The sequence below is a fragment of the Pelobates fuscus genome, chromosome 13 (genome assembly GCF_036172605.1).
Source record: "Pelobates fuscus isolate aPelFus1 chromosome 13, aPelFus1.pri, whole genome shotgun sequence".
Lineage (NCBI taxonomy): Eukaryota > Metazoa > Chordata > Amphibia > Anura > Pelobatidae > Pelobates > Pelobates fuscus.
This window is the reverse complement of record NC_086329.1, coordinates 2,384,981-2,406,479: the sequence shown is the minus strand read 5'-3', so window position 1 is coordinate 2,406,479 and position 21,499 is coordinate 2,384,981. Positions and strand designations below refer to the sequence as shown.

Below are 21,499 nucleotides of genomic sequence, written 5' to 3'. Positions count from 1 at the left end.
CGCTTAATCATTGTGTGGCTCCCCGAGGAGGTTCTCACAGCCCGGCGGGGATTACGACAGCGGGACGGGGGCGGCTGGGGGCGGATTGTCGGGTCTGAGTGTGGGAGTTCCTGGGAGGCGGGGCCTGTGTGGGGGGTTCCTCGGAGGCGGGGTTAGAGTGTGGGAGGCGGGGCTCTGTGAGTGTGGGGGTTCCTGGGAGGCGGGGCTCTGTGAGTGTGGGGGTTCCTGGGAGGCGGGGCTCTGTGAGTGTGGGTGTTCCTGGGAGGCGGGGCTCTGTGTGTGGGGGTTCCTCGGAGGCGGGGTTAGAGTGTGGGAGGCGGGGCTCTGTGAGTGTGGGGGTTCCTGGGAGGCGGGGTTAGAGTGTGGGAGGCGGGGCTCTGTGAGTGTGGGTGTTCCTGGGAGGCGGGGCTCTGTGAGTGTGGGTGTTCCTGGGAGGCGGGGCTCTGTGAGTGTGGGGGTTCCTGGGAGGCGGGGCTCTGTGAGTGTGGGGGTTCCTGGGAGGCGGGGCTCTGTGAGTGCCGATTGTCCCCTGGGAGGCGGGGCTCTGTGAGTGTGGGGGTTCCTGGGAGGCGGGGCTCTGTGAGTGTGGGGGTTCCTGGGAGGCGGGGCTCTGTGAGGGTTTCTGGGAGGCGGGGCTCTGTGAGTGTGAGGGTTCCTGGGAGGCGGGGCTCTGTGAGTGTGGGGGTTCCTGGGAGGCGGGGCTCTGTGAGGGTTTCTGGGAGGCGGGGCTCTGTGAGTGCCGATTGTCCCCTGGGAGGCGGGGCTCTGTGAGTGCCGATTGTCCCCTGGGAGGCGGGGCTCTGTGAGTGCCGATTGTCCCCTGGGAGGCGGGGCTCTGTGAGTGCTGACTGTCCCCTGGGAGGCAGGATTTGAGTGGTGTTTCCTGGGCCCTTGACTGTAAGGCTCCCTGGAATTCCATGGTCTTGGCACTGTCTCTCATTGCCCTGTGTATTCCTTAGGGGCCCATGTCAGTAAGCAGCATGCAGGGGCCCATTCCCTGGGAGTGGGAGCTGGGACTTACCGTGCTGTGCACTGGGCTCTCTGCTTGTATCTTCGTGGCCACCTACCTTCAGCTCTGGCTGCTCCGATTCTATAATCAGAGAAGGCTGAGTATGCAGAGCCTGGGGCTCTTCCTATGCCTGTTCTGGGGGGCCATAAGGACTGTACTCTACTCCTACTACCTGAGCCAGAGTGCCCAGGGGGGCCCCCTGAAGCCCTTCCCCCATTGGCTGCCCTACTGCTCCGCAGACTGCCTGCAGTTCCTCTCTCTGGCTCTGCTCAATATCTACCTCTCCAAGGTAGGTGGCCCTAACATTCAATAGAATAATTCCTAATAATGTCTTATCTAACAATGGTTTCTTAATGTTTCGCTGACTCCTCTCTTTCAGGTTCCTCCTGGCTCTCAGTGTGTGGGAATGCCAGATCGGTTTCCCCCAACACGCCACATTGGGGGTGGGTATGGGAACAGGTCCCCCCAGCCAGAGTAGCAGGAAGGTTATCGAGGGCTGCAGCTGGTGCATGAACTCTTAGCCAGTAACCGAGAACCTCCATTTTATTGCCGTAATACCACATATCGCAAGCGTTTCTGCAGTAAACACAGCGATTGCTGCTCCAGACCAGACTGTGGCTCATGTTTGCCCAGACTGTCTCCATATTGCTGGCCTGTTTGTTTGCCTTAAATCTCATTCCTTGTTCCTGCGTTTTCCACACAAGGGCTGCCCTGGCTGCATACGTATTAAAGGCACACTAGGCATCAAAATAACTGTCGTAACAAAGCTGTTTTAGTACATAGGAGTTAAATTACTTTTGTTTCTGTTTATGAAGCCATAGTCATACCTCCCCTAGCTGTGACCGACCGCCTGCAGGAAAAAAGTTTCATCTGCCTTCAGATATTAACTTGCTTTAGAAACACAGAATGTGACGGCAGATAAGAACCATTCGGCCCATCTAGTCTGCCCAATTTTCTAAATACTTTCATTAGTCCCTGGCCTTATCTTATTGTTAGGATAGCCTTATGCCTATCCCACGCATGCTTAAACTCCTTTACTGTGTTAACCTCTACCACTTCAGCTGGAAGGCTATTCCATGCATCCACTACCCTCTCAGTAAAGTAATACTTCCTGATATTATTTTTAAACCTTTGTCCCTCTAATTTAAGACTATGTCCTCTGGTTGTGGTAGTTTTTCTTCTTTTCAATATAGTCTCCTCCATTACTGTGTTGATTCCCTTTATGTATTTAAATGTTTCTATCATATCCCCCCTGTCTCGTCTTTCCTCCAAGCTATACATGTTAGGATCCTTTAACCTTTCCTGGTAAGTTTTATCCTGCAATCCATGAACCAGTTTAATAGCCCTTCTCTGAACTCTCTCTAAGGTATCAATATCCTTCTGGAGATACGGTCTCCAGTACTGTGTACAGTACTCCAAGTGAGGTCTCACCAGTGTTCTGTACAATGGCATGAGCACTTCCCTCTTTCTACTGCTAATACCTCTCCCTATACAAGCAAGCATTCTGCTAGCATTTCCTGCTGCTCTATTACATTGTCTGCCTACCTTTAAGTCATCAGAAATAATCACCCCTAAATCCCTTTCCTCAGATGTTGAGGTTAGGACTCTATCAAATATTCTGTACTCTGCCCTTGGGTTTTTACGTCCAAGATGCATTATCTTGCACTTATCCACATTAAATGTCAGTTGCCACAACTCTGACCATTTTTCTAGTTTACCTAAATCATTAGCCATTTGGCTTATCCCTCCTGGAACATCAACCCTGTTACATATCTTAGTATCATCAGCAAAAAGACACACCTTACCATCAAGACCTTCTGCAATAACCCTAATAAAAATATTAAAGAGAATGGGTCCAAGTACAGATCCCTGAGGTACCCCACTGGTGACAAGCCCCTGCTTCGAATATACTCCATTGACTACAACCGTCTGTTGCCTGTCACTCAGCCACTGCCTCACCCATTTAACAATATTGGAATCCAAACTTAAAGGACCACTCTAGGCACCCAGACCACTTCAGCTTAATGAAGTGGTCTGGGTGCCTGGTCCAGCTAGGTTTAACCCTTTTTTTTTTTATATAAACATAGCAGTTTCAGAGAAACTGCTATGTTTATATAAGGGTTAAGCCAGCCTCTAAATCCTCTAGTGACTGTCTCACTGACAGCTGCGCATGCGCATTCAGCCGAAAGGGAGGATCGGAGGCGGAGGGCAGGAAAACGAGTGTTTTCCTGGCACTATAGTGGTCCTTTAAATATTGCAGTTTATTGATAAGCCTTCTATGTGCAACAGTGTCAAAAGCCGTACTGAAATCTAGGTAAGCAATGTCTACTGCACCACCCTGATCTATAACTTTAGTTACCCAATCAAAAATAAGTTTTTATATCCTGCTGTTGTAAAGTGAACTGTAATCACACACAGGAGATCCCAGCAGGATATAGTGGGCTATTACCAGAGCAGGAGATGGGAAATTCTAAATTAAGCAGAATTTGCAATAAAGGAAGTGTAAACATTGAATGACCCTGCAGGAAGTGTTTATAGAGGCTGTCAGTCACATGCAGGGAGGTGTGACTAGGGCTAAATAAACAAATGGCAGCGAATGGAACAGTGAGGGGCATAATCTATACACCACAACTGAGCTAAAGTTGTATTGTTGAATGTAGTGTTTCTTTAGTAAAAAGCCTTGGCTTATTCCATTACATTAAAGTCTGAATCATATCAAATTAAAATCTAAATGTTTACCTTTGGATTGATGGATGGGAGCTGATGAAACTTACAAGGTCTTGATTATATTTAATGAGACGTGACTGTTTTCATCCTGGCAAATTCTTACACTTTAACAAAAATGTTTCAGAAAACTGCTAAATTCCGTGATGTAACATGAAACAGAGCACTTTTTTTTTCTTAAAGGATCACTATAGTGTCAGGAAAACAAAGCAGTTTTCCTGACACTATAGTGCCCTGAGGGTGCCCCCACCCTCAGGGTTCCCCTCCCATGGCGCTAAAGGGGTTAAGCCTCCTGCCACAGACTGTGGACCTTGTAAAATGTGATAAGTCTCCATTCGTGTATTTGGACAATATGGTTCAGGAACCGAACAGCTGCATGAATTGGAGACCACCCTGGAGCTTGTTCAGCCTAATTGCTACTTTGTAGCAGTTTCCACCGCAGTGTTCGTCTAGGTGGCCGCAACTCCTACCGATGACCACAAGGTGACGGCCATCATGTTTGCATGAACACATGGCAGCGGTGGTTAGTCGTCGAGTTCATTGAACTATTTTCGGACACTGAAGCTCCCGAACACCGCTGGACTTCCATGATCGCCTGGGTTCGGTTTTACAACACTTAGAAAGACGCTGTTCGGTAGAAATGTTCCCACGAACAAGGGGAACAGGCTCCAGGGTAAGACTATTGACAATGTTCGGTAGTCTGTTCGTTTTTTAAACTACCGAACTAGACAGACTGCAATCCCTGATTATCTGGAACTGTTTTGGGCATGGGACCGTGCGGTCGGTCAAACAAATGAACTGATCTGGGTGATTTTGGATATGTTGGTCACCCAGATCAGGGCTATCAGGGGATGTAACTTTTGTGGGGGTTTTATGTATTTTTAGGTTACTTCTGGGGATACTGGGAGGTGAAAGGGCTACTCTTTTTAATCACTGTTCCAGTGTGGTGGATTTAACGGGGAAGGTCCTTGTAAGGACTAGAGCTCCCAGGACTGGGTGTCTAGAGCAAATTCCCCATTGAGCTCCAGGAAGGAGCAGTTCCAGGACCCCAGTCAAGCCACGGCGACTCTGGGCAAAAGTGCTGCAGTTTGTCCACTGTTCCAGCTAGGAAGCGGTCCTTGGCGGAGGTACCCAGCCGGGGTACAGGGAGCTCCGCTACAGTAATTTCAGAGCCATGGTCCAAACACAAGGTGAAACGGTTGTAACTCTGCAGTATTCATTCTTTACAGCTACTCTAAGCAAGCTAGCCAGTTACCATGCAGGGTGACAGCTCGTTGTGTTGTTGCTTAGAGCTGTAGTGGTTAGTCTGCTGACTTGTAAAACGGAAATGGCATGGCTGGGTGCAGTGTAACTATATATTGAATAATTTTTATTTCTTTTTCTCTCTGTAGGTTATTTTTAAAGCCAGCCTTGCACCTGGGTTTAATGAATGCAAGTAAGTTTATACATTTATGGTTTCCCATTTTGTTAAATTCCGCCTTCGTGCCTATAATATTATCACTTCCTTTGGGAAGAGATCAGCTCAGGTGAAGTGGTATTTCCCTTCCCAGGTCGGCTTGTTGGAGTCTTGGTTTAAAGGGGAACTAATCAATATTTTAACCCCTTAAGGACCAAACTTCTGGAATAAAAGGTAATCATGACATGGGAAACTCCAGTTTCCCATGTCATGTTTTCTTGGCACTGGAGGGTCCCTCTCCCTCCCACCCCCCAATCCCCGGTTGCTGAAGGGGTGAAAACCCCTTCAGTCACTTACCTGAGGCAGCGGCGATGTCCCTCGCCGCTGTCTCCTCCTCCTGTCCATTGCGTCGGCCGGTGGGCGAGACTGATCCCGCCCACCGGCCGAGGAGACCTAATGCGCATACGCATTACATCTCCCCATAGGAAAGCATTGAAAAATCATTTCAATGCTTTCCTATGGGGTTTTGAGCGACGCTGGAGGTCCTCACACAGCGTGAGGACGTCCAGCGACGCTCTAGCACAGGAAGTGACCTCTAGTGGCTGTCTAGTAGACAGCCACTAGAGGTGGAGTTAACCCTGCAATGTAATTATTGCAGTTTGTGGAAAAACTGCAATAATTACACTTGCAGGGTTAAGAGTAGTGGGAGTTGGCACCCAGACCACTCCAATGAGCAGAAGTGGTCTGGGTGCCTGGAGTGTCCCTTTAAGGGGTTAAACTTCTTCCACGGAGTCTCCCGGGTGGGGGGCCTGTAACTTCTCTGGGTCGGACTCCTTAACATTCAGCATGGTTACACCAAACCTCTTCTCAAAGAACCACTGAAGACTCAGTACCCCAAATGTGTATAATGGGCTCCGTCTAAGTACCAAAACAACTTCATTACAGCTGCTGTCACTCCCCATGAGTATTTAATAAAGACAATCTTTCACTGTAAGAGCACTGTGGTCAAACGATAAACCAACAAACACTTCGAAATAGGTGCACAAAAATAATTATTGTAGAAAGTCACAAAAGGTGACAATGCACAGAAAGTGCATCCGTGTCTCAAACATTTTTAAAGTGCTCAAGTGACAACAGCAATAAATATTAATGCAGAGATAAGTCTCAACTGCCAGACTTCACCTCTGGGCGTTCGTGCGCAAAGATGGCCACCGCCACGTGTTCGTTCATACGAATGGCGACCACCCATTAAACCATTAGGGTTTTGCGGTTTTCACAATGTTGCCAGTTGTTAATTGGAGACACACCACTCCCTTGTGTGGTCCCATCCATTCGGCAGTTTATTCGTTTTCATGAACATTACATCCTTATTCTGTTCGTGAAACTAACATACGAATGCACATAGTCTTTGCAGATGGAAATAAACGAATGGACATAGTTCTTGCACAATGAAGTGGCTAGTTTTGCCACAGGTTAGTTTGACATGACCTATGTTTCATAAAACCATGTTGATTATTGCTAATAACAAAGTTCTTCCCAATGAATTCCTGAATATTATCCCTTCATATAGGAATGACCTTTGCCTTCCTCCAATCCTCTGTTAACAATACCTGAAACAAAAGAATCTTGAAAGATTAAATAGAGGTTCACTTATTTTCCCACTTGGCTCCTTAAGTACTCGTGGGTGAATACTGTCGGGCCCCAGAGCTTTATTTACATAAATTTTCTTTAACTGCTGTAGCACCTTGTTGTAACAGACGCCTTCCGTTGACGGATGCTCCTAGCGCTTCCTGAGGACTCCACGCACTGCAGACGACACCACAACCACCGCAGACACCACAACTGCCGTAGCTTAACTGGAGCCGCGCCGTCTTCCTTCCACCCTGAATGAACCTCCTGCATTCAGGACCGTGTGGGAAAGACCTCTCCTCCAAGTAGAGCGTAACAGGAACAAGAACTAAGTGATTAAAGCTCCAGGGAATATGCAGCACATAGCAATCCCCAGTGTGATATAGCAGTTCCCTCCAATAACGAGACAAGGCTACGTATTGAGGGTCAAGAAGAAGTCTGACGTTTAATTACACACACTCTGCTTTTATGCAGTGCTCCCCTGCAAGGGAGACGCCCACAGGCAATTAGGCATTAACCAATCACATATCGGTTACATCCCACATATTCCCTCCCCTCTGCTTGGGAGATAATTGAGTTTCCTACTGTATCTACTCAATTATCTCCAAGCTAAAACTTATACTTTTTTTTTTTTATACATTTCTTTAACTTCTAAAATATACATGTCACAAACATAAAACATCCATTTTCATAATCAATCCATTCAGGGGAACAACAGATTAAAAAATGGCACGAATCAGACCAGGGGTTCAAAAGTTAGTAAAACTTTCCGGCCCAAACCAGTTTCAGAGTCTTCTATCCTGGAGATAATTGAGAAGTAATCCCATTATCTCCAAGGACAGAGGCAAAACTCAATTGGCCACATGGCAGACAAAGAACAATAAAAGACATAAAATACATACTGTTACATTTATCACATAGAACATACACATTCTACCTATCCCCAGATAGCTTAGATCTGAGCGCACATTATTACCGGATGGCGCTCAGATCACATACATACAGTTCAATCGCCATGGAGCCAAAGTCTTTCAGTATACGGCTGGGCTCCATGGCATAGCTATCTGGGGTAGCATGGCTTTAACAGTTCGCAGAAAGGCACAAACCAGCCTTTCTGCAGGGAAAATAACAGGTTTGAACTGCAGGGCCATAGTCGCAGGGCAGGAGGCTAGCAATAAGTCCTCTCCAATGCCCAGTGGCAAATGGCAGTTTGTCACACTTGTCTAGAGTTATTTGCAAGTTTTTTGCAGCAATCATTTGCAGATCTCTCGCCATAGGATCCTCCTTAATATGTACTGAAGAAAAATAGTTATTCAAAATTTCTGCCTTTTCCTGGTCCTTATTAGCGAAAAGACCCATCTGTTTCCAGTGTACCTACACTTTCATTTTGTTTTTTTTAGGATTGATGTACTTGGAAAACAATTTGGGGTTGGTTTTGCATACATTGGCGATCAATGTCTAATTTTCTAGTTTAGCCACTTTAATTGCCTTTTTGCAAGCATTATTGGCTTCCTTATATCTTATATAGGATGCCTCTGATTTAAATGCTTTAAATGCCCTTTTCTTATTTTTAATCTCTTGTTTTACTTCTCTACTAAGCCACATTGGTTTTAATTTGTTTATTTTATATTACCCAATGGTACATACTGAGAAATGTACCTTTCTAATATTGGTTTGAATAGTTTCCATTTATCCTCCGTGTTCTTTTCACTAAGGAGTTTATGCCAGTCGATATGTTGTAGAGCTGCTCTAATCTTATTGAAATTGGCTTCTTTAAAATTATACGTTTTAGTATACCCTACGTTCTTTTGCTTTTTTGTTTATTTAAAAAAAATACCATATTGTGATCACTATTTCCCAAACGCTCCCCTACCTGAATGTTGGTTAAAAGATCAACATTGTTTGTTATAACGAGATCCAGACAAGCGTCCATTCTAGTTGGTGCTTGTACCAGTTGTGACATAAAGGTGTCATTTAACGCATTCAAAAACCTGATTCCCCTAGCTGAAGTACTAGTCCCTCTATCCCAATTTATGGCCGGGTAATTAAAATCTCCAATAATTAACGTGTTACCCCAATTTGCAGCTTTCCCAATTTGCTCTAACAGCTGTTCTTCCTCATTAATATTTACATTAGGTGGTTTATAACATATCCCAACCAATAACGTATTTCCCTTTGTTTGCCCCAAGCAGATATCTACCCATAAAGCCTCCACATTTTCCCCGTCACACTCCACATGCCTAAGATTTGGCTTTCACTCATGGCTGACATACAAACATACCCCACCACCCTTCTTGTTTTTCCCTATCCTTCTTAAATAACATGTACACCAGGGCTCGAGTCCTGCAGGAACGCGTGGGAACGGCGTTCCTGCACTTTTTTTAGAGCAGGAACGCCGTTCCCGTTTGTGGTCCTGCAGGCACTCAGGGGACGGAAAAAAATGCCGCCCCCAAATGCCCCTGTGTTCCCCCTGTCATGGGGGGCCCAAGAGGTGGCCTAATGGCCACCTGAAGGACCCCCCCGGCCGGCTCTTGTCTCGCTGTCAGACGCGGCGAGGGAGCTGTGTTCTCTATGCTCCCTCTCGCCGCGCGCCGTTTGCTGATGCCGGGAGCCGGAATATGACGTCATTTCCAGCTCCCGGCATCAGTAGACAGCCCGCGCGGCGAGAGGGAGCAGAGAGAACACAGCTCCCTCGCCGCGTCTGACAGCGAGACAAGAGCCGGCCGCACTGAAGCCCCACTGGACCCCAGGGACAGGTCCATGCCAGCTCTCCAGGTAGGGAGGCTGGGTGGACATTTTTAAATTTAAAAAAAATATACAAATAATTATTGTGTATATGTGTGTGTGTTGTGTGTCTGGGAGTGTATGTGTCTATGAGTGAGTGTGTCTGTGAGTGTATGTATGTGTATGTGTCTGGGAGTGTGTATGTGTCTGGGAGTGTGTGTATGTGTCTGGGAGTGTGTGTATGTGTCTGGGAGTGTGTGTATGTGTCTGGGAGTGTGTGTATGTGTCTGGGAGTGTGTGTATGTGTCTGGGAGTGTGTGTATGTGTCTGGGAGTGTGTGTGTGTGTATGTGTCTGGGAGTGGGTGTGTGTGTATGTGTCTGGGAGTGGGTGTGTGTGTATGTGTCTGGGAGTGTGTGTGTGTGTCTGGGAGTGTGTGTGTGTATGTGTCTGGGAGTGTGTGTGTGTGTATGTGTCTGTGAGTGTATGTGTGTATGTGTGTATGTGTCTGGGAGTGTGTGTGTCTGTGAGTGTATGTATGTGTATTTGTGTGTCTGTGAGTGCGTGTGTGTGTCTGGGTGTGTGTCTGTGAGTGTATGTGTGTATGTGTGTGTGTGTGTCTGGGAGTGTGTGTGTATGTGTCTGGGAGTGTGTGTGTGTCTGTGAGAGTATGTGTGTCTATCTGTGAATTTGTGTGTGTCTTTGTGTGTGTGTCTGTGTGTGTCTTTGTGTGTCTGTGAGTGTACGTGTGTGTCTGTAAGTGTATGTCTGCACCTGAGTGTGTGTGTGTACGCGTTTATATATGCATACAAGTTTTGGGTTTTTTTTGGTGGTGGGGTGGGGGTGGAACTCGAGTGAGTTCCCACACTTTATTCCCCAGGACTTGACCCCTGATGTACACCCGTTCAACACAAATTATTGGTACACACGTGGGGTGATTTTAACACCAAGATTGAAGTCTGGCATTTGAGACTTATCGCTGCATTAATATTTATTGCTGTTGTCACTTGAGCACTTTAAAAATGTTTGAGACACGGATGCACTTTCTGTGGATTGTCACCTTTTGTGACTTTCTACAATAATTGTTTTTCTAAGTATTTACAAACCGGTTTTACCAGGATTGTATATGGCTGCTGCCTGCATTGATCAGTGACATAGAAATATAATTGTTTTGGCATTTTGAGTTTTATTTTGCGCCACTTTATTTATTGGATGTTTTTTGTTTTAAACGATCCACGAAGACAAAGAAGGAATTATGTTATCTTGGTATCTTTCGTTCACTTGGCAAAAGGCAGAGCTCCTGTTATCTAGAAGGCACTGTATATGGAGTACAGTCTTTTCTCGTGGGCTCCTCTCATGTTAAGCACCAGGAGCTGAAGAGGACGGTCAGGAAGACTAGGGTGGCAGCCACGAGGGATGGGTTCAGGTAAGTAAAGCTCTTCTTCCCCTGCACCCCGTGGCCCCCAGACACCCAGCAGAGCAGTCACCATCCAGCATATTAATATTCTCATTGTATGTGTTCTGGCTTTTGGTAACGGAAGGTGTGCATATTGAGATTTGCCTTAAAGGGTCATTGGTTGTAATTCTCGAGTCCCCAGTACGTCTGTACTCGGGGCTGAAAGTGCAAGAACAATCTAGACACTTTCTTAGGAGCTCACAAACTGTATCGTGTTCTGACTGTTTGCGATATGTGACTATTCCATCCTCTTCCCTTGCAGATGTCCTGTGCGTTCTGGTATCTTCTTTGTGAGCCTTGTATTCCTGATAACAAATCTGTCCCTTACCCTGGCTGCAGCCGGGACGGGCAGTCTGCAAAACTGGATCCCAAAGGCCAGGATGATCATCAGTGACGTTCTCTATACTGGCTGTTCCATCTCTCTGGCTACTTACATCTGCAATATTTATGGCGTAGCACCAGTAGCTGTGTATCTGGAGTCCAAGGTAGTGGTGGCTTTGTGGACCTTCTATTTCTATTTAACTCTTGGTTTTTAGTTTGACTTTATGCAATGGAAAGGGAATTGGATACATTTTTGTTTCGCGATGAACTCATTGATGGTAATCCAATCAAAGAACAAGTTGCAGCAAATGACATAAATGAGTATAATCAAAAGATCCAAACCGATCTAGAACACCATATATTGTAACACAAAATCTTGCTTCAGATGAAAATAAACCACTGGTGCAGACTAATTATAAAGGTTGGAACAGAAACCACAACATGTGATTGGCCACCCACATTATCCGGAGCTTCAAACAAGCCCCAGCATGGAGTGTGCAGTAGTATATCTCCATATTTGGATCAATGCCTCTCATAAATAACAGCCTGTGGTGAAAGTGCAGGAATTATCAAAGTGTGATATTGTAAATGAATGTGAGAAACCCTTGGTTATTTGAAAAATCTTTTTTGTTCCCTCTGCAAGGAACAAGTTATAGGGTGTGTGCCAATAAAGGACTTGCACCTCGTGATTTCAATACGCCTGTATCAGCAAAACAAACCTGTGATACCCCCCCATAACCCCAAGCGTGACTTCTTTCTTTTTGTTCTAGGGTACATCTGGTAGCTGGGCCGTCTTTATGTGCTTGGTAACGTGCACTATGTACACTGTCAGAGCATTGTATAATCTGGTGACAGTCTTCTTAAAACCAGAAGATGAACAAAGTCCTCTGAGCTATGGCTGGAATGGAGTGTCCGACAATGTGAGCAATGGCCGGAATCCTTTAACGTCCTCCTTAACAAATGGATCCTGGTGTTATACAGTATTGTATATCTGAATATTCCTTGCATAGCATGTTTAATTCAAAATGTGCTCACTGGTTTCCATGGCAAATACCCCACACATTGGAAATTCTGCCACTCAATAAAATGGGTTTGTTTCACCTCCTGGTTTGCAGAGTAGGGAGTTTCCCTTTAAGGTTTGCAAAGCATCATGGTACTGCGCTAAAAAGAGCTGAGAAAGCTATGGGTGTCTGTCCCGTGTTTGCGGAAACCTAACTTGCAGACTTTGCTCTAGCTGTTACTAAACAGTGTGCAGCAATGTCTCTGGTCCCCTCCACCCCTCGAAACTGCTAAACTGCAGCTACATGATTGACTGTTGTGTACAGAGAATTCTGGGAGTTGTAGGTTTTTAACATGTGGAAGGTCAGTTTGATATCTGTAATATCTAGAATTACATCGCTTGGCTGCATACCTCCCCTATAGAATTAATGGCTTGCACTCGTAGCCTTGTGTCAAAGGAGGATTATCTGGGGTGTTTTCTAGAACTGTATATAGAATGCCCGGGTCCAAACCGGTTACATGACTGTATTGAGTTAAACTCCATATAGAATCTCTGCATATTCAGGCACCATGACCTCTTCGAATTACTGAAGTGGTTATTGTACCTGGCGTAACACTTTAAACTCAAGATTAACAGACTTCATCTACATTTATTTTAACACTTCTATAACTGAAACATCGCATTGACCTAAGCATTCAGACCCTTAACTTTTGTACTGGGTTGACGCACCTTTTCACAGTAGCCTCGAGTCTGTTTGACTTTAATGCATAAAGCTTTGCACACTTGGATTTGGGTAGGTTTTCTATTAATCCTCTCAAGATATCTCCGCTTGGATGGGGGCTGCTGGTCAGCCATTTTCAGGTCTCTCCAGAGATGTTTGACAATTCAGAGTTGTCCCAAAGCCATTCTTGTGTTGTCTGGGCTGTGTGTTCATAGGGTCATTGTGGTCTGGAACGAGCTTTCATCAAAGATTTCTGTATTTTGCTGCATTCCGTTCTCTGTCCGTGCTGCTGAAAAACACCCAAAATGTATGACCGCCACGTTTCACTGCTGGAATGATACTGCACAGGTGATGAGCCGTGCCTGGTTTCCTGCAGATGAGATTCTCTGAAAAGAAGATTGAGCTGTTTGGCCCCAATTCAGAGAATCTCGTCTCTCCGTGTGAGGGTGTTCAGTCTGCCATGATGGTCAGATCAGTGGAGTTCTGGCAGTGATGGGTTTCCTGCGAGCTTCTCCGCTGTCCATGCATGACCCTGGCGCTCAGCCAGTGACAATCTACTACTTGGCCACTTTCTACTAATGCCGTTCTCACCTGACACGGGAGTTTAGTCAGGTGGCCATCTCTAGGAAGTGTCCTGATTGTTCAAAGTTTTCTTTTCTGTTAAATTGGTTTAACAGTTGTAGCATAAGGCTGCAGCATGAATCTGGTAACAGGAGGTGAAGCTTCCATTCTAACTGGGAAGGGAATGAAATTCCTGAAGGGTTTTTAACCCAATGCCTGCATGTCATTTCACTAATGCTCTTCTTCCCTCTCAGGTTGCTACAGAAGAAATTGATAGTGTGGAGTATGTCATCTTTGGAATAATCTTCATCACTTGTGAGATTCTCCCAATGAGTACGATGGTATATTTTTTCAGGGCAAAAAATCTAAATCCGAATCTGGTGAGTTTGCATCTTTGCATCCTGTTGGTGTTTACTGATGTATAACATAAACTGTACATGTTTCCACTCCTTGATCCTTCTCGTGCAGGAAGAGGGTGGTATGGTGAACAGTCAAAGCTTTGGCTCGAGAACTTACTTTTTTGATAACCCACGACGCTATGACAGCGATGATGACTTGCCAAAACTAGCAGAAAAAAAGGGAGGACGGGCAAGGTAAGCATGTTTGCAGTTTGTCAGCAAATGTTCTATAGCTGCAAAAATCTCAGTGGCCTTTACTGGATGCTGAGGCCCTAGAGCAGGGGTAGGCAACCTTCAGCACTCCAGATGTGGACTACATATCACATAATGCTGGCAAAGGATCAGGTACGATGGAGTCCATACCTACCCCTGCTCTAAAACCAGGGGTGCTAATGTCCTGTTTGGCTGCTAAGGGCAGTCTTTCAATAAAGATAAACCAGCTGTGTAGAGCATACCCATTCTCTAACGGAACATTTTTTTCTGTGGGGGTGACTGGTTTTTCCTTTCTGTATTTAAGCTTGTCATCGGTTTCCAAATACCGGTCCCCACATGAAGGCATATGCCCAAGTGGAAGCTGTGCTATCTCTCCACCTCTTCAGAAGGATTCGACTGGGTCTCCTGTACACTTCACCTGTGGAGGGCACACCATGGCGTGACGGTCCGTTCGTTGTGGGATAGAATAAAATCTGTTGGCCAAGCAGTGTTTCCATGAATCTCATACATTCCAAATCCAGTCTTCTCAACCCAGCTGAACATATCCTTAAAGCTCTCTGGTCAAATTGGGTTCATCTTTCTCTAGACTTTAGCACTGACTTCACAATGCAATAACTGCTGACTTTAATATAAAGATACTCATTGAATTTCAATGGCTGTTCCTTTATATGGCCCCTTAATTCCTGCCTGGGCTCAGTTCATTTAGTTGGTTTTGGGAGTGATTTGACTACTGAAAGTTAAATGATTTTTCTCTTAATCCTTGTTCACACTTCTATACCTCACGTTCTAAAATAAGAAACCCGGACAATCTCCATACAGTAGGTCTGGGGTGTTTGCAACCTATACTTGGGGCCTGGCTGGAATTGTGAGATCTGGCCAGTGTAGGGGTCCCCAGAAAAGGTTTGAAGATGGAAGGCAAAATGATAACCTTCATGAACTGGTAGATAAATGTTTCAAAAAGTGGATCATATAGACATACGATTTGTGAATGCTACTAAATACCTCTGGTACAGGCTATAACTTACACTTTATTATTCTCTAGATTATTGCAGATTTGCACATCAAAGTTGTTTGTAAATAAGCATCCAGGTACACGCTGCCAAATGTAAATCTGGGAGACCGGGGATGGCTACAATCTGCTGCCAGGCAGAGTGCGTTTTTGTTTAATTTAATGACAAAGACTTTGTGATAGACCAGAGCATGATGTGACTAACCTCCTCCATGAAAGGAAACCTGTATTTAAATTGTAAAGGCCGCAGGAGCTGCTTCCCACTCAGCATTTGGAAGTGAAGCAAAGACAATGTTTTATATTTGCAATATCACAAACCATTGCGGAGTGCAGTCCTAAAATCTAACTGGATAACACTGATGGCTAGACTCGGGGTTAGACTCCTTTACCTCGGGTCATGCTTGTCTGACTGTCAAACGCCACTGGAAGAATTGGGTGTTCCCTAAAGGCCAGAAACAGACATGGTGATGTAGTTCTGGACAGGTTCTGTGAATGCCATAAACTGTCTGTCATCTGGTACTCTAGATACTCCCCAGACTTGTGCTAAGCTGGACCTGATTTCTTGTTTTTTAGTGTTTTCAACCCAGTCACATTTCCCTATTCGGTCGGTGTGATACTGACTTGGGAATGTCCTCGTCTTGGCGTTGGCATTTATATATCGATTTGCACAGAATCCTGAAAGGAATTGGATCTAGCAATGTTAATTTTGGTTTCAGTGGAACTTATCATATTGTTATCTGGTGGTGGCAGTATGGACATATAGACGCTGAGGATACTGTGCTGACACAGATGAATTTGACTTTCAAACTATAACATGTATTGGCATATATCCGTGGGAGCTCGGATTTAGAATATGAAGCCGTAAGTGCGGTCAGTAGCACCTCTCACAATTTGGGAAAGTCATTTGTGGCGTTCTCTTTTTTTTTTTTTTTGGAGCAAGGCATAAACAAAGTTCGTCCGTTACTAGGCCCAACTGTAATCCCTCCCCAGCTGATCTCCCCTCCCTCCCTCCCCCCGTTCTGCTTAGCATAGACTTAACTTAACATGTCATGTTGCTAGTATTGTATGGCTTTAATATAATCTATTCTGTTTGAGCCCTATGACATCCAGCATTATTGACCTGATACTGTATTCAATTATTGAATTTATTTCAGATGTTCTAACATTCCATTGCTGTATCCTTGACCTGTGTCGGTCTTATCATACAAGCCTGATCAATCATTCTCTGTCAAACACCCCATTTATTGTCCTGTCTGAGTGCTACATCTACTGCACTCTACCTTGGCCGTTTTACTCTGTAGATGTCTTGATAAACGGATCTCTGGGAGGGCTGATTTGGTGCCAGGTAACGTGGCACTAAATGGGCATTGTAAGCCTTATCCACTCTCAGCACAGTCTGCTGCCTCTGGAGGTATCTAAAAAGGAGACCTCCGTTTTGTGGCATTACAATATGAACGTTTGGCTCATTGTATAGTGTTTAATGCTGTGTTCCTGTGTATATATTAATGGTTGTGGGAATCATATCTTGCACTATAGACCTAGAGCATGGGGTAGTCAGCCTTTTACATTCCACATATCTCAGAATGCTGCCAAAGCATCAGGGTAAATCTAATCAAGATCTGGAGTGCCATAGGCTGTCTTCCCAGAGTCCTAGAGGATAGATGGCGATATTGACGATCATGCTCTGAATCCATTATCCGAAATTCTCATCCCCTGCGAAGGGTGAAGCATGGCCTACATACACCAAAGAATTCCTACGATCATTGTGACTGTTTTGGTTTTTTTTTTAAGCACTTTTTGCACTTTAAAATTTAAGACTGCTAGCGCTGGCTAGAGTTCTTAGACTGCGACACTTTATAATCCCACTGCTCCCAGCATGGCCAGGTAGCTAAAGCATTGTTTGTGTGCTGGTGGGGTATGGGTTTTGTTTAATTCGAAATGTGACAGACCTGTTATGGGTTGGGTGCATTGTCTTTTTAACCAGTGACTTGCTGGTACCATGAATGTTTAACTATTCACTGAGCTGTCCTGAAGCACTAATGTTAAATAAACGTATCTGCACTCGTGCAAAATAACCTCCTTGTTTCTGTATTTATTTCTTTTCCAACCAGGTTTAATAAAAATGACCATATGTTTTTTTCCCCTCTATTACATTCCAAGATGGCAACGCACACACGGTATGAACTGGTCTGCACAGTTTTTAGCTGGGTACAAGTTACTTCTGATAGAGCAATGCACACATTTAATTCAAATAAAAGCCGATCTTGAATATATTTTATATTTTTTTAATGAAGAATCACGTGTCATTTGATCACATTAACCATATAAAGGCACACTTGCCCTGCTATGTAAGGGTTAATACACTGTGGGTAATAGGGTGAGCAATATATGGTACTTTGGGGTCTTATCTTATGATGGGGTAAGTTGATAACTCTATTGGTGCTTCACAAGTAACACCAAGCGTCCGTAACAAACCTGCCACTGGGTTCCTTTTTAACAATGAAACGGCCATCAATGATTGGTTATCTGGCTTTGTCTGCTTTGAAACAAATCAGGAAGAAGTGGAATAACGAGGGTGAAAAGACTATCCTTGAACTAATTTGCTTATGCCCACTCAGAATCCCTTCACACCAGTAAGAGTTCTGTGGGAACCGAAAGTCTTATGGTTTGACTGGTGTTTGCAGATCTGTGTAACAATGTATTTACTATTGACGAAGTCCTGCTCTGAAACGCTCCTGGGCGGTAGCAATGACTATAGTAAATGAACCCCAAAACTTACACTAAACAAACTTTTACCTGCGCACTTTGACCAGAGTAATAGCGTGTATACAGGGAAGCTTTATAGTAAAGGAATTTCCAAATGTGTAGCTATATGCAATAACCGGTTATCTATACACCATCTGTACGTAGCTGCCAATAACCGGTTACCTATGTGCCAACTGTCCGTAGCTGCCAATAACCGGTTACCTATACGCCACCTGTCCGTAGCTGCCAATAACCTGTTACCTATCACCACCTGTCCGTAGCTGCCAATAACCTGTTACCTATCACCACCTGTCCGTAGCTGCCAATAACCGGTTACCTATGCACCACCTGTCCGTAGCTGCCAATAACCGGTTACCTATATGCCATCTGTCTGTAGCTGCCAATAACCGGTTACCTATGCACCACCTGTCCGTAGCTGCCAATAACCGGTTACCTATGTGCCAACTGTCCGTAGCTGCCAATAACCGGTTACCTATGTGCCAACTGTCCGTAGCTGCCAATAACCGGTTACCTATACGCCACCTGTCCGTAGCTGCCAATAACCTGTTACCTATCACCACCTGTCCGTAGCTGCCAATAACCTGTTACCTATCACCACCTGTCCGTAGCTGCCAATAACCGGTTACCTATGCACCACCTGTCCGTAGCTGCCAATAACCGGTTACCTATATGCCATCTGTCTGTAGCTGCCAATAACCGGTTACCTATGCGCCACCTGTCCGTAGCTGCCAATAACCGGTTACCTGTCTGTAGCTGCCAATAACCGGTTACCTGTCTGTAGCTGCCAATAACCGGTTACCTGTCTGTAGCTGCCAATAACCGGTTACCTGTCTGTAGCTGCCAATAACCGGTTACCTGTCTGTAGCTGCCAATAACCGGTTACCTGTCTGTAGCTGCCAATAACCGGTTACCTGTCTGTAGCTGCCAATAACCGGTTACCTGTCCGTAGCTGCCAATAACCGGTTACCTGTCCGTAGCTGCCAATAACCGGTTACCTATGCGCCACCTGTCCGTAGCTGCCAATAACCGGTTACCTGTCTGTAGCTGCCAATAACCGGTTACCTGTCTGTAGCTGCCAATAACCGGTTACCTATGCGCCACCTGTCTGTAGCTGCCAATAACCGGTTACCTATGAGCCACCTGTCTGTAGCTGCCAATAAACTGTTCCGGCTGTAATGTCTTAATGCTTCATCTTGTAGGACCATCTGGTGATGTGTCTACGAGACATGACTTGGCCAGATGTAAACTTTACACTACCATGTGAGGGTCTAAGTGCCCACTTGCTAAGGATACCATTGTAGAAGTTCTGCCCATTGCATGCAGACCACAAGCAGCTTGTGCCTACGTTAATACCATTGTTGCTGCATTCATATAAATTTGAACTGGTAAAACAGGCTAATTTCTCCCTCCCCCCCCCCCACACACACACACACTTCCCTTCACTGGCCATTTGGATCCAATCTTAGGAAAATCGCCATCGGAAAGCATTGTAGAACTCTCCTGTGTGGGCATTAGATCTCCCATGTCAGCAGACCTGAGCCAGCAGAGGAACATCAGTGCTGGGCCCAGGTGCATGACAAGGTTTTTTTTTTTTTTTTTCTTCTAAACCCCTTCTGCACCGCGTGGGTTGGAGGTGGGCACTAGATTGAGCTTTAGTGCCAGGAAAACTACTTAAACAATGTTGGTCTCTAAACTCGGTTTACAAAAATAAAGCTAGAATGGTATAATAGACCAGGCAACAACATGCAATGTTAGACAGCTGCTGAAGCCCACCAACTTAAGAAATTCTATTTATCATGTGAATTAAAGAAGACTACCCTAATTCTGGTTCCACTTCTAAGACTTCACCAAGGGGCAGAGGAATGTGTTCTTTACATTCTGCAGATTAATCTATGCCTTCACTTTAATTTAAATATTCAGATGAGAGAATTAAGTCATACCCCAATCAAAATATTCAGAATGGTTTCACATCCTACCTGGGGTGTGCCATACACTGACCTTATACACTCGGCACCAAAACCAGTCAGCTGTAGTGATTATAAAACATAGAATGTGACGGCAGCCATTCGGCCCATCTAGTCTGCCCAATTTTCTAAATACTTTCATTAATCCCTGGCCTTATCTTATAGTTAGGATAGCCTTATGCCTATCCCACGCATGCTTAAACTCCTTTACTGTGTTAACCTCTACCACTTCAGCTGGAAGGCTATTCCAAGCATCCACTACCCTCTCAGTAAAGTAATACTTCCTGATATTATGTTTAAACCTTTGTCCCTCTAATTTAAGACCGTGTCCTCTTGTTGTGGTAGTTTTTCTTCTTTTACATTATAGTCTCCTCCTTTACTGTGTTGATTCCCTTTATGTATTTAAATGATTCTATCATATCCCCCCTGTCTCGTCTTTCCTCCAAGCTATACATGTTAAGATCCTTTAACCTTTCCTGGTAAGTTTTATCCTGCAATCCATGAACCAGTTTAGTAGCCCTTCTCTGAACTCTCTCTAAGGTATCAATATCCTTCTGAATATGCCGTCTCCAGTACAGCGTACAATACTCCAAGTTAGGTCTCAACAGTGTTCTGTACAATGGCATGAGCACTTCCCTCTTTCTACTGCTAATACCTCTCCTTATACAACCAAGCATTCTGCTAGCATTTCCTGCTGCTCTATTACATTGTCTGCCTACCTTTAAGTCATCAGAAATAATCACCCCTAAATCCCTTTCCTCAGATGTTGAGGTTAGGACTCTATTGAATATTCTGTACTCTGCCCTTGGGTTTTTACGTCCAAGATGCATTATCTTGCACTTATCCACATTAAATGTCAGCTGTCACTTTAAGTGTGTCCCCCCCCCTGCCATTTCTGGTGACCGTTTGAACAGAGGAGAAGTTGAACAGAGGAGAAGTTGGACTACCACTTCGGAACAAAGATGGACACTTTCCTCAACTTTGTGGCAAATATTAGAATTGTTTGGGCTTAGATTAGTTTCAAAATCCATTCTCATCTACTCAAAAGCCCCTCTGGCCACAAATACACCTTAATGGATGCAATCGGTATTTGGCCTGTAGCATGCCATCTTAATGCCGATTGTGTCTTTGTTAATTGTATTTTTTTGGAACCAGAGTGTTTACAGCTTTCTGCACTGAAACTAGTCTTCATTCTCTTACTGTAAATGCATGTGTCGCCAGAGTGAGCTGAGCAGCCAGCAGTACAAGACACGTACTGTGATGTAATTCCAGTAAAATACAAGTTTAGCAGGCTAAGATTGCCACAAGGCATATGTATGTATATGTGTTTGTAGTATCAGTTGGTTAATTACACGTAGCTAAGATACTGTCATCACTGTACTGACCAGGTGCAGGAATGTAAGAACTGGAATTACGCGTCCCTCTCCTTTGTATCAGATGAGCCACGTGGTTAGACCGGATGGATGAGTTTAGACTCTATTCATTAAATAGGTTAAGGGTATGTGTGGGTGTAGTTAATTGTGGGAGGAGCTACAGTGCTATATAAGGAATGTACTCTATGTATTCAGTACTCAGACTTTGCTGTATTTTGGTGACGCTAGTCCCTCTG

General features: G+C 44.8%; 1 protein-coding gene across 2 annotated transcripts; it reads left to right on the top strand.

Moving 5' to 3' along the window:
* Positions 1-777: 777 nt before the first annotated feature.
* Positions 778-16,168, top strand: LOC134582420 (integral membrane protein GPR137C-like). Of its 2 annotated transcripts, none has more exons than XM_063439014.1 (7): positions 778-1,298; positions 5,125-5,168; positions 11,200-11,422; positions 12,029-12,178; positions 13,795-13,920; positions 14,009-14,133; positions 14,456-16,168. In XM_063439014.1, exons 1-7 carry the CDS (start codon positions 966-968, stop codon positions 14,592-14,594), a joined length of 1,140 nt encoding a protein of 379 aa, XP_063295084.1. In that variant the 5' UTR covers positions 778-965; the 3' UTR covers positions 14,595-16,168. The 2 variants fall into 2 exon arrangements, with proteins under 2 accessions (XP_063295084.1, XP_063295083.1); XM_063439013.1 differs by having other exon boundaries at positions 11,200-11,425.
* The last annotated feature ends 5,331 nt before the right edge of the window (positions 16,169-21,499 follow it).

What these genes read in the sequence shown, in the direction of transcription:
- LOC134582420 (XM_063439013.1), top strand. Translation starts at nt 966, where the DNA reads ATGTCAGTAAGCAGCATGCAGGGGCCCATTCCCTGGGAGTGGGAGCTG. An exon ending in CCTGGGTTTAATGAATGCAA is followed by an intron (nt 5,169 to 11,199) that starts GTAAGTTTATAC and finishes CTTCCCTTGCAG; the next exon opens with ATGTCCTGTGCGTTCTGGTA. An exon ending in GGAATGGAGTGTCCGACAAT is followed by an intron (nt 12,179 to 13,794) that starts GTGAGCAATGGC and finishes CTTCCCTCTCAG; the next exon opens with GTTGCTACAGAAGAAATTGA.